The 13,370-nt window shown below is 38.7% G+C and overlaps 1 protein-coding gene across 1 annotated transcript in view; it reads left to right on the forward strand.

Annotated features, from left to right (window-relative positions):
* Positions 1 to 225: 225 nt before the first annotated feature.
* Positions 226 to 13,370, forward strand: part of LOC118792581 (N-lysine methyltransferase SMYD2-A-like) — a 31,842-nt gene continuing 18,697 nt past the window's right edge. The window contains exons 1-3 of the mRNA XM_036550461.1: positions 226 to 640; positions 9,080 to 9,143; positions 11,730 to 11,840. Of these exons, the coding sequence (XP_036406354.1) occupies positions 468 to 640; positions 9,080 to 9,143; positions 11,730 to 11,840 (348 nt within the window). The 5' untranslated portion in view covers positions 226 to 467. The remainder of the gene's footprint in view (positions 641 to 9,079; positions 9,144 to 11,729; positions 11,841 to 13,370) is intronic.

Here is a 13,370-nt window from a genome sequence, read left to right on the forward strand (position 1 = left end):
GTGCAATTTGCAATTAAGTGTGCAGGAAAATTGCATTTAATAGTAATACACCTCCACTGCTCAAAGGATGCGCACTTCGGACGAGGATGTGACCGATTGGCTGACCCTCCCACGTAAGTTAGTGAGATCGGCCAATCAGTGTGTCATAAAACGGCTCCAGCGCTCCAAAGTCGTTTGGAATAAACAAGTACGTACGTGGGCGGGTCTTAAGACCCCACCGAATCCTGCAGGATTGCTGCTGTAGCATCCGTTGCGAAGCAAGCTGTCTGATGCTACTATGTAGCTGGCTATGCACAGTAATTATAGGAGAAGCTGACGCTATTTCGTCAACAGTGCAGGGTATTATAACCACAACACCACATGTGTTATATTCCCTTGTACCTATAGAGGAGTGATTAGCTGCAGTTTCTTGAAACGACAGAGTATATCCGAGGAAGGGAATAAAACTGAGAGACCGCATCAAGAAAATGAAAACAGAGGGCATAGACGGAATTGAAAGGTTTACGAGCCCTGGCAAAGGGAGAGGGCTAAGGGCTACAAAGCATTTTAAAGTTGGGGACCTTCTGTTCTCCTGCCCAGCATACGCATATGTCTTGACCGTCAGTGAGAGGGCGGCCCACTGTGAATTCTGCTTCACGAGGTATGTCACTGCAGTAACTTACAATGTACTCATTGCTGGTTCTGTAATAAACGCTGCATGCGACAAGGTGCCGGAGATACGCGCTTTGTCTGTGTGTCGCCGCATACTTTCTTTATGCGCTTGAGAGTAGAGTAATGAATGGGAACAGTCATCCCTCTCACAGTGGATGCATGCTGGGTCGTTGCGATTAGTACAATATGCCAGGTTTTAATGTTAAAGTTATTTTAAATAGAAAATTCTTTCAGGTAACGTTTACTAAAGCTGGCCACTGATCAGTGAATTAAGTGGATAAATAACCAAGTCCATATTTGTGAAAACACATACGTCGATTTGGCATATCGTATTTTTTCCCAGCAGAACACATGAAAATATGTTTTACAAAGGCGATTCCCCTTATTACGAACCCCTGCACAACAGGAACATTGTAACTGGCTAGCTGGTGATAATTTGTTATCGTTATTAATTATGTTCAGTGCTGCTAGCAGTCGGCCAAGCAAGCAAAATGTATAATTCACGACGTTTCTTTGTTACAGGAAACAACAGTTAAACCGATTCCAAGTTCTTGTCTGGCAGACTAATCCAGGTCAAAACCATTAGAATGTCGGCTGCACGCCAGCACTGACCCAGGCGTCAGTTTGGCACAATGAGGTTAGCTAGCCATACCTCTTCGAAGTCTATTTTTAAATGCACAGGAGTTTGCCATATGTTCAAATTTGTTACTCACGACAGTATTGTCAGTACAGTTTGTGATAACTAGATATTCAATATTAATAAAGACGATATATATGTGCAGCTGGCAAGTGAAGAATGCCGAACTACAAACTATTCTGAACTCAGAGAAATAAGGGATGCTAAGGGTAAATTCGTACCCGTCGTTCCACTTACTGTGCCAGTTGGGCAGTATTTGGTGTGCCAGTCCCGCTTGACACGTTTCTCTTGGGAACTGCACCTAAGGCGTTATTGCACTTTGATGTGAGGGATTTTGGTACTTGTCTGTAAATCATAAAACATTACAAGAGACACATTTGGGAAATGTCAGGCCAAAATCTAAGCTGTTCAACATTTCTTAGACATCGCCAAGACAAACAGGCTGTTGGATACGCTTTAGTATAAAACATTCCAGTGAAACCATACCAATGATGAAGGTGCTGTTTCAGATGGATTTTATAGTAATATGGCTTCTCTTATTCAGGAACAGCATCACTGCCTGTCTCTGAATGTCTTGTCCAACCCTGTGATACAGTTTGAAAGTTGAATTGATATTACACACATTTATATAGGAAGTAAATGCCTTTATTTACTAAATAAATGTAATTAAATATTAACAAATTTTAAAAGGCATTAAAACTGATACTGCTGTGTAAATGAATGAATCTTTCTTTTTGTGTTATTGGAAATCATGCTTTGAATTCTGAGACAAGGATTTAAAATATGTTGCAGGGGTGGAAATGATTTTAAATTCTAATACAAAATGACCTGGGGGACAGAGAAAAGACAAGTCTAATGCTGTGAAGACATACCAGGTCTAGCTAGCCCTCACTCGGCTGCACTTAAATAAGAATTAAAAATGAATATTTTGTGGAAATGTGTGGTCCGACTTCAAGGAATCGTTAAACAGAGGGTTGACGAGACAAGGCTAATACAGAGCCGAGTTTCACAAATTTAAGCATGAGAATATTCAATGAAAATTACATACCAGCCAAGGATAGAACATCCAGAATTCGCATCTAAACATTTGCAGACAGGAAGACCTTATTATATAATGCTTTGAAAGATGTGGGTTTAATCTTATGGTTGATGAGTGACCTATTCTCAATAAAGATCTTTCATTGTAAGTCTGCTTTTTCTTAATTTCTTAAATGTCCAGAATTGGCTCACGTACAATTCCAAACATTTCTTTGTAACGACTAATGTTATTATTATTACTATTATTATTATTATTATTATTATTATTATTTTGTTTTATTCTTTTATTCCATGTTGACAATGTAACTGCTTTTAAATAAACCTGACACCAGACTGATCCAAACATAAGCATCCATTCAGTCAACCACCTTTGCACTTTGGCTTTAACTATAAGCAACAGATTATGTAAGCCTTGAACTTGTGTTTCTTATAACACAGCATTGAGTTTGGAGTTGCTGAAATGAATTGCAAATGGTTTGTAAGAAACAAAATAACTAATTCTTGGTTAATTTCAGAGGTAATGACAGAGTGCTTTGCCTTGATTGAATCAAGGCCCTGTTCTGTGTTATTCTGTCTTCACTACATGTCTTCTATTGAAAGTTTCTCTCTTCCCCACTTGAGGTGGAAGGAGTTTTAAGGATTACTGCATTGCAGTGGTGCCCTCTTTTCTTGTCTCATTGCTCTTAAGAGTAGCTTGTGCTGCCCAAGGAAGGCATGCACTGTAGCTGTCATTGAGTGATACTGTGTTCTTACTTAGCATTCATTCATAAGTGATGCCTTTCATTGATAGCAATATTCATGAAGACAGGTGAAAGGTCCTTCGAGAAAGGTTTTGAAATGCTGTGATGAGTTTACTGTAATGGCACCAGTGTACAATATTTCAATGAATGGACAAATGTTATTGGTGTCTTTAGTGAAAGACCAAGACAATGCTGTCATTTTTAGCTACCTCTCGTTGTCTTTATGCTGTTGTTGTTGTTGGGCTGGGAGTTGGGTGAGGAATTAACAGCCAGCAGCAGTTTTAACTCACGTAGAGAATAAAACACAAATATACAAAACCTACATAAATGAAAATTACACAGTAAAAGTTCACAATCAAGTACTTTTTAAACACATTTTTTTTTATAAAGAATATCTTTTTCCAAATACTTGATAAGGAGCATTTCACTTTTCAGCAATAGGTCTGTGAACATGTAGCCTCGACTAATTGATTCATAGATAACCCGGTCTGAGAGGGTGATTTGGACAATGTGTTATACAATCTGTAAACACTGTTAGTTAGCTACAGTAGCTAACTGGTAGCTAGCCATAGTAAATAACTTGGCTAGTTGAAAACCTAATTTTGAATGGCAAAACATGGCAGGGACAACACTTGCAAAACGTCTAAGGTGTTTTTGCTTGTTGGTCTTTGTGCAATTTGGGGACCTGCTTAATGTCAATCTTGGGAACTTTTGAGGAATGTTTTGTGGCAAGCCTAGAATAAGCGTTTGCAGTATAGTAATGTCATCATGCCATTTTGTTCTTGTTTCCTGGTTGGTGATAAATGTGTGGCTAAAATTCTAGCAACCAGTTTCTTGCAGTGATACTTTATTTAGTTTTGCTGGTGGCTTGCTGACATCAGCACCAGCCATTATGAATAAATGACCAGCGAGACTCAATGGCACATTTTCCTTTGTGATGGTTTTTGCGGTTGATTGTTAGTTTGCATAGGCAGCGCTATACCAAAAAAAGCAGGGCATACTGCTTCAATAACACATTATGGGAAACAGAGGAAACAGTGTTTGATTGCACTGATTCGGTGAGTCAAAATGAGTCAGTGAAAAAACAGCACATCCCTATGGTGATGTTTAGATATTTTACTTGCTAAGATTTACATGAATCTTAGTCTCAGAAAAAAAATATAATATATAACCTTGGGTCAACAAATTTGTCTCCTAATTCATTATAATTAATCTCCCAAATTTCATCACAGAGTAGCTTATACTTGCTTTTTACTATGTACTTGAAGTAGAAGAAATGGGAGCAAATCATGTGCCTACTTATTGTCTGCATACAGTATAATCAAAATATATAATTGTAATATATAATGTATGTATAATGTATAATGAATGAATAGGTAAAAGTGAAATTGCCAGTGCTGCTCCACCCCTACTCCTCCTTGGTAACTTAAGAACTCTCATGCGTGTAGGCCTTTATCACCATAGATGGACACTGATGTTGACCCCCTGCCTCTGTAGCAAGGCTACAGCTGATTTTTTTGGAGACAGCTGATTGGTTCATAGCCAATGACATGAGTTGTGAAGTGAGGATCTTCCAAGCGGGGAAGCACATGATGGTCAAGCTGTTGTGGGGCACTGCTCACACATGCAGTAGCAGTATGGCTTCACTCTGTACACTGTACAAAAACAGCCTGTTAAAGTCAGTCACTTTGGATGCGTAACATTGATTGTGTGACTGCGAGTGTAAGTAGACAAATATTTAACACGTGTTTTTGGGTTTATATCTGTACAAAACACAATGATACAGGTATGATTGTGCACCTTCGTGGTTATGTGAGTTTTTAGAATTATCCTGCGTGTGTCAGTTTTGAGTCACATGATGCTGTAAGCGCATCTGTTCCCTCAGACCAAAGGGTACGTGCATGCATACTTTGACCTCAAAGTTGTTAGTGTTGGAATAAAAGCTGACATCAAGCCCCAAGTTTCAAGGTAGCCAAATCCTTGGGCTTTCATGGGTTGCTTTTTCAATTGGCATTGTAGAGGACAATCACTGCTGAAAATCAAATCTGTCATCAAATCTCAAAGGAATGATCTCACGCTCTGTCTTAGGACAGCTGTAATTAGTGCCATCACTACATATATTATAGATAATGTATGCCTTGACTTTGGATTAACCATAACATCTTCTAAAATTAACTTGTCTGCCAGCTAATACAGATGAAAAAAACTGAATCACCCAGAGTTATTGATACACTATTTCTGTAGCACTGCATTATATTTCACATTTTCTGCACTAAGACCACACTTGAGTCAAGTGCTGAAATTCCAGTTAATAACTATTTACTCCAGCTAAATTGTACACTACTATGGCACAAAAGCATTTTCTGCAACATTTATCTCAAAACCAGCTATTCTCTTGTCCTACTGCCCATTGTTAACGTACTGTTGCAGCTGCACAGCCTGTTAATGCTTTAATGCTCTTCTTAAAATTCGTCTTCACATCTCTCATTATACTCACTGTAAGGACAGCTTCTGTGGAAAAAAAATCCTATGATTTGTCATATATCTATTGGATACTCTATTATCTTCAGAACTACAGCAAATGTATGCGCAATATTATAAATATGTAGCCTTAAAATACAATACTCGTAAAATACTCATATAGGATATTCAGTTGTTGTATTTGTAGCATTCATACTGTTCAGAGCACATCATAAAATCTGCATATGTCTGTGTCGTATTCCATTTGAAATGTTCCTACTCTGTTGGAATGCTAAAGGAAAGCTATATGGCTACAAAGAGTTACATATGTACCTGCTACATATCAGAAGTAATTGAAACACTGTCTTCTCACTTTGTGATGTGAAAATTGAAAGGGCTCTTGGCAAATGTGATGACAATATTTGTGGGAAATTGTGTCAAAATCCATACATAATTGCCTAAGTTTGAGACCAGAAAATAACATGCGGGATCTGGTGACCTTGATTTCTGACTGTAATCTGAGAGTCTATATGGGTGTTCTGAGTATATGGGAAGAACTTAAACATAGAGGCCAATCAAAGTCCCTACATACTGAGTTGGACACTCAAAATTGGACAAATATCTGTGACCTTAAATACTGACCTGAAAAAGGTGGGGTTCTGGGGAACATGAGGACGTATTTTAAGTTTAAACAAAATCCAAGCATAAATGACTCAGATAGAGACAGGAAATGGAAAACCTGTCATGAGCCTCTCTGACCTTGCCCTTTGAGGGGTGTTAACCGTCATGGACTGAGGCCAGATTCCTAATCTGGCTTTCCAAATCAGGCCACCTAATCAGCCACCCTACAGATGACTGGCCATGTAATCCATTGTGTTGTCTACCTACCCCTAAGGAGCAGGTGTCTCTCAACAGTCTCCAGAATCCTCTGAAGTGTGATGATAATGTGTCTTGAGGCAAATCACTTACCAGGCTAGACCCTACTGAAAAAACAATGCTTTCTTAAAAACAATTTTGATGTTTTTTGTGAAATACATGTTCCAAAAGATTCCCTTTGTTAAAGCCTAGTTCACACAGTGAGATTGTTGCAGACAAGTGTACTTTAAGCTTACCTGGCTCACTGTGCAAGTTGGGGCTGACATGCTACATACTGTAAATCACCACTCCAGGATGGAGCTATGATCATTAACCTACTGAGTGCAAAATTTCTGTTTTCCTGCTTTAGAGGTTTTAAAGTGCAGACCATTGCTAACAGCAACACTTACAAAACCGTCAACCACTTTTATCCATTTCTTTCTGCTTATGTTTTTTTTGTTGGTCAGCGTTGCTTGGTTTCTGTAAGTGGATCAACTGAACAGCTTTGTCACCAAAGCTCAATAAGGTCCTCATCCTTCGGCCCTGATCAACACATTCTTTGGCCTTGCCATTTGCATCTTTTATAGCCATTATATCCGGCTATATATGTCATTATAGCCGTCTTCTTATATGACTCTCTCATTATTATTTTTTTTGGGAGAGACAGCTGTTGGCTCATCCCATTCATTGAGTTGGCTCTAATAACCAATCTGTGCTGTCCAATTATACCCAAGCCCACTATGTTGTCAGCTGGGCGCGTGAAACTGAATGTAACTCTCGTGAAAATTTCTGGCATCCTAGAGATTGACTTGCAGCTCGTAGGCTCATAAGCACCTGATACACTGCATGATTCATGGGTGCTGGTGCCAGATTTCTGGAATCATAAACTTGCAATGGCTATTAAAAGGGCTAAAGAGTGGGCTAAAAAGTGTGCTACGCTCACAAAGGATTGGACATGTTTGCAGCATCTTTATGTCCAATACTTTTTATAAAGATTTTCATATTTTCCTTTTTGTGATCAGATAAGTTTTAATACATAAATAAAGCATTTTTGAAGTTTTCATGTTCCCAGCTTGCCAGGTTAATTCACCTGTTCATGGCCTGCACTAGCAGTAGACTGTGTTGTATTTCAAATTTTTTCCACATAGTGTTCTGAATAACAGATGGTCAAGACAAAGGTCACAGCTATTAATACCTGGGAACATTCCGGAAGAACAGAATCACTTTTGGTTGGGGCAATAAAACAATGAACAACTGGGATTTGTGCTTTGGAGAGCGAAATAAAGCAATAAAGCCTACAAATAGCACTAAGCACCTAAACAGACAAGGACATAGAGTGCTTGATCTGTGCTGCTCTTGAAAAATAGCCTGTGTTTGGGATTGGGAGTTACCATCAAATGACATCAGCAATCGCTATCTGCACACATTCAGAGCACTTCCATAGTAAAGCCTGACACTGAATTGTGTTTGTATTTGAATCATACACGTAGAACACTGTACTGTGAGACTAATAATTTGGGTTTTTTCTGCAGTTGAAATTTTTGACCTAGATTGATGTGTGATTTTGTCTCATGCACTACATTTCCCATGATTACCAAATGCTGGTTTACCCTTTTTGGAAACTGTAATCCTTAATGCTAATGACTGATGATGTGCTAGCACAAACTCTGACTCCCGGTACTGTGGTTTTATCGTAAGGGTTCTGCTTGTTCTTTTTAATCTGTGTACAGATAATGCCTTATGTCTTCAATGTTAGTTCAGGTAAGGACATTTTTTAGGGATGAGGGCCATGGACTAAATATGCTTGTCAATGTATTTGAATATGTTCTCTGGTAAAAACAATCTGTGCCAGCTGTACAAATGTTTTCTTTTTAAAGAAAAAAAAAAACAAGCAAAACATTTCAAAAGATAGCTGTGACAGTGTGTGCCTATGTAATTAAAAAGTACAGACGAGCATAAGGTATAATTCAGCTGACATATAAGGGCGCTGTAATGCTGGATACTGTATTATCATCACATCATTGCAACAAAACAGAGACACAATAAAGGGGACAGAGAGCTGGATTATTACATACTCATGGGGGTTGGAGTGAGGTCAAGAGGTAGAACAGTACTGAATGTTGAGAACATTATTTATTTGAGTCCCAGTAGACAAAAAATGACTCTGGTTCTTAATCACCAAAGCAGTCCTCTACTCCAAACTAATTGATGTCCCTGCGTAGCTTACATGAAGCTGCATTAAATACCTTTAGGCAGATACTCCAGAGATACTTCCATGTTAGTGAGGAAGATTCAGGAAGATGAGACATTTCAGGTACTTCCCATGTCATAAATATCCCACAGTTGAAATATGACACTATGGACCCCATTTAACTCCAGATAAAAGGTACTCCAACACTGAAAACACTTTTGTGGAAATTTGGAAAGGCAGATTGGATTGACCACTTAATAATAAATCATTGTAATAGTCTAGATTGTACTGTCTGATTTGAGGTCATGCAGCATATCACCCCATTTTTTGATAATCACATTTTTAATATGATGGTGATAGATTTTGCTGCAGTGATGTTTGTGCTGCTGCTGGAGTTGGAAGTGGGTAGGAATGCTTGATATGTTTTAATACCACTGGCACCGTGTGTTATAATAGAAGGGTATGCTTGTCTCTTTCCCAGCATGCCTTTCTTCTTCTGCTCCACAGGAAGGAAGGCCTTTCCAAGTGTGGGAAATGTAAGAAAGCGTTCTACTGCAATGTGGACTGCCAGGTAAGAGGACTAAATGCTAACTCCTGTATGAGGAAATTGTACACAAACAGCAAATCATCTGCCTTCATTTACATATGTACTGACTGCCTGGATAGGCTCACATTTTTTTTACATTATATTATTGGCATTGACACTCTTATCTGGAGCCACTTACATAAGTTACAGAGTTTTTTTTACAATGTTATCCATTTATACAGCCGGATAATTGTGGGTTACATACCTTACCCAAGGGTACAGCAGCAGTGCCCTAGTGGGGAATCGAATCATCAGCCTTTGAGTTATAAGTCCTGCTCCTTAACCACCATGCTACACTGCCACCCTTTTTCCATTGCTTGAGACAAAAATAAATGAATGATATTCACACTGTACGTTGTGAATACTACAAAATATGACTTATTTTCAGAAAAGTGTAACCAACCCGTAAGCAAACATTGTTTGCAAATTATTGAAACATGTGTGCACCCATCCACACCTTTTACTTTTTGGACTCGTCACTGACATTCTGTCACTGATATCCTTGGTGGACGGCGTGCAGTCATAAATTAATGGGGGAAAAGTGAGAAGGGAAAGGTCCTAAATTATCTATAGCCTCTTGACCCAAGCATGCCACCATTTTCTTGCGTAACTAGCAGTTTTACCTTAATTTGATGATACTGCACATATACGCGCACACATTGAACGGTGTATTTAAGGCAAATATCTCTTTTTATTAGAAAACAGAGCCTAGAGATAATGTCAAACATTTAGATTTTTTAAAATCTGCCTTGTGAGGTCCATTCACTTTTCATGCTTTCCACACCGAACTGAACATATTCCCTCAGATCAGTCACTTCAAACTTGACCAAAAACAAGTACAATTACACAAAAAAAGTTAAATGACAAGTGTGATGTGAACTACTGTATATTGATTTATGAGTTTTTGTTCCTTCGTTTTTGCTCTTTGCTTACTGAAATGCACCGATCATTACTGTAAAGGCAGTCCATTCATTCATGTTTCTTATCCACCCACATGTGCCGGTAAAACTGAGATAAGTGGAATGTCAACCATGAAAGCAAAAAAAAATGTGCTTAAAGGTTTAGTGGATATAAATAACGCATTCAGAGTGCCAAGCAACACCAAGCAGCAAAACAGCTGTTTGTCTGTAAGACACACAAATAGCTTTCTAAGGAAGATACTGAACACAAAATAAATCACCTCATAATGGGATCTGCGGCCTTTCTGAGCGTGACTGATGTTTAAAGAAGTGTCAACATATTTTAACCAAAGCTGGAAATCAGCTGTACTATGAAGGAATATATTCATGCAGGAATCAATACTGTGATGTTACAGTCTGTCAAACTATTAATTATTACTATCAAATTATTTTTATGTAATTATAAGCAAGGTAGACTGCAAAGTAAATCAGGAAAGAAGATTTAGCCTGTGGGTTTGATGTTGAAGAAATATGCCTTACAATTTAACATGCCATTGGCACTAAACATCATTTTTTGTATTGGTAAATATAGTAAGAGCTTTTGTGTTAACTGTTAAATGCCTGTATTGATCCGTGTTTGTTCATTGTTTGGGTAATGAATGTGCCGAATTCAAACGCAGTTCACGTTCATTCCATGTACAACCGCTCATGAAAAAGGGCTTTGTGTGGTTTTGTTCTAAAAATTGAGCTGGAAGCAGTCTCATGTGCTTACAGTTGCTATGACAATCCATATCTTCATGCATAAGGGGCAAATTGCTGTTTTCTTGCCAATATTTTTGTACAATGCGCTGTTTTTCAAGGCAGCGCAAGCTTCGGTGCCTGCTTTAAAGCCTGTCATTTCATTGTTATATCACGGCAAACAAGTGACCAAACATTGATTTACCGCTTTTCGGATGTAAGACCGCTTAACAAAAATAGATTTTCCAGTCTAAGGCGGGTACTGATGTTACAAAAGCCCCCCTTGTTATAGTGCTCAAAAGCGAGCTATATTAAAGACGTCCCAAACAGCCTGCATGCAAAGAAAGTCAGCTCAGCGCCACATACATCTTGAAGAAACCCTTGACGAGGTAGCAAAGGGCTGGGGTGACCTGTTGACCCCTGATTGGCTGCTCAAGAGGTGTTCTGCAAAGGTGATCTTTGTGACAAATAAAATGACAACAGGATCTCTGGGCAGCGGTTGACCTGGTGAATTTGTGTAACAACAGCGGCATCACTGCTGATGATGACAATGTAGTGTGATATAGTTTGCTGCTCTCAAATGTATGTCACTACAATTGTTCCTTATACAAGAAAGATCAGAGAGAATTTATATATTTATATTTATATATATATATATATATATATATATAGAGAGAGAGAGAGAGAGAGAGAGCTGTATTTGAAAATTGCTCCTTATAGGAGTTCCTTATGATAACAGGCGTCTGAATAAACAGTGAATTTCCTTGTCATTTGTTTTGAATGACTGGTGCACCTTATTTTTGTTGGCTCACTGAAGATGGTCAGTCTCCGTAACATGACTGTCGTATGCATTGTCCTTCTGTTCTGCCGATATACGTGTGTTGCACTGGGACTGTAAGTACAATAATATCTGGTGCTGTGTGTCTCTCCTCAGAAAGGGGACTGGTGCATGCATAAGCTGGAGTGCTCCGCCATGTGTGCCTATGGTGAGAACTGGAGTCCATCGGAGACCGTCAGGCTGACTGCCAGAATCATTGCTAAACAGGTGAGGGGCTGTTGAGAGGGTCTGAGAGGAGGTGGGAACAGCAGGGATGATGAAAAGAGGGGGGGGGTTCCAGTTCCAGAAAGGAAGGAACCTAAATGTGACCGAGGAAAACCACATGGGACCTACTACAAAGCAAAAATGGGAAAGCTTGCCTTCTCTGCTGGGTTTGTTTTCTCTTACTTTTAGGGTGTGTAGGCTGACAAATTATCAAATATACCAGAAAGTCACCGGCCCTTCCTTGGCAAATTTATTTAAAGTTAAAGCAATAAACTGGTGAAAATAGGAGATTTGTGAATTGTACTGATGGTAAAAATAAGTAACAGTTATGTTTTGGCTGAAGCAGGGACTTGTGAAGCACAGACTCACTAAAAACAACCACAGAACTAGTATTCAAGTATTCAATTTTTCATCAGTATTGAAGGGCACAGTACCAGGAAATAAGGAGAAACATAGCAGCTTAGGAAAAGGGTTTAAATTTTACTACATTTTTTGAACACAGAATGTAAAAAAGCTTTCTTTTTATACTTAATGTTTCAGAGACAAATTAAAATGAACCAGTCCTCTGGCTTGCGCCTGCTCTGTTGCTCACACTGTTCCAGAAGACTGGATACGCTGATACGCATCCATATGAAATCATGAAGCATCATTGTCAGCCTTTACTCTGACATAGCAAACACGTGGTATTATGGAGTGCAATGTTTAATGTCCCATCTTCTGCACAGAACAAGCGTGTGATATTAAGCATGGTGTGATTGTTGTGGGGTGTTGTGGGGAGAACAAAGTGCTTGTTCATGTATTTTACAGTTTTAAAAAGAACATTAATTACAGTTGTCAATGTCTTTTTGCACTGCTGTTACACTGTGGCGTGACAGTTCATTGCTTTAGCGTTGTTGAGAATCACATAATGTGCCTTACATTAATTGATTTTTAACATGTAGCATTTTGCTTAAAGAGCATGTCAGCTACTACACTGGGTGTTTCGCATTTACATATTAACTCTTTTCAATACAGCATGCTAGAGCATGAACAAATTATACAAGAAAGCATATACAACATTACTGTATATTTATTGCAACAGTAGCTAATCGGAAAGAGATTATTTTTCTTAGAAACAATACAGGCACTAATCACGGTATGCTTTTTTAATGTTGTAAGGACAACTGAAACAAATCACTAGGATAGTAAATGTGTGTTCAACAGCAGTAACTCTCTCTTGAGTTCTTCTTGAGAATTTAGGAAGCTCTTGGAGTTAAAATGTGAATTACAGCTGTTTCTCTTGACCCTGTCATAATGTTTTACCACACTGACTCTTGAGACAGCTGAAATGCAGCCAGTGGTGCGGCAATCAGAGCAATGTTAGCCTAGCAAACTCGCAATGTTCAGCGACAGTATAGTGTTGCTGGTGGTAGTTTATATAACTGATCATACTATCCAGATGTCAGGATAAGCCTCACAAAATAGTGAACATTGGTTTTTAAGTTTGACTTTAAAAAGGAGTGCATAGTTAACCGTTTGGTAGACGTTTTTGCC

This window comes from Megalops cyprinoides, chromosome 17 (assembly GCF_013368585.1).
Source record: "Megalops cyprinoides isolate fMegCyp1 chromosome 17, fMegCyp1.pri, whole genome shotgun sequence".
Lineage (NCBI taxonomy): Eukaryota > Metazoa > Chordata > Actinopteri > Elopiformes > Megalopidae > Megalops > Megalops cyprinoides.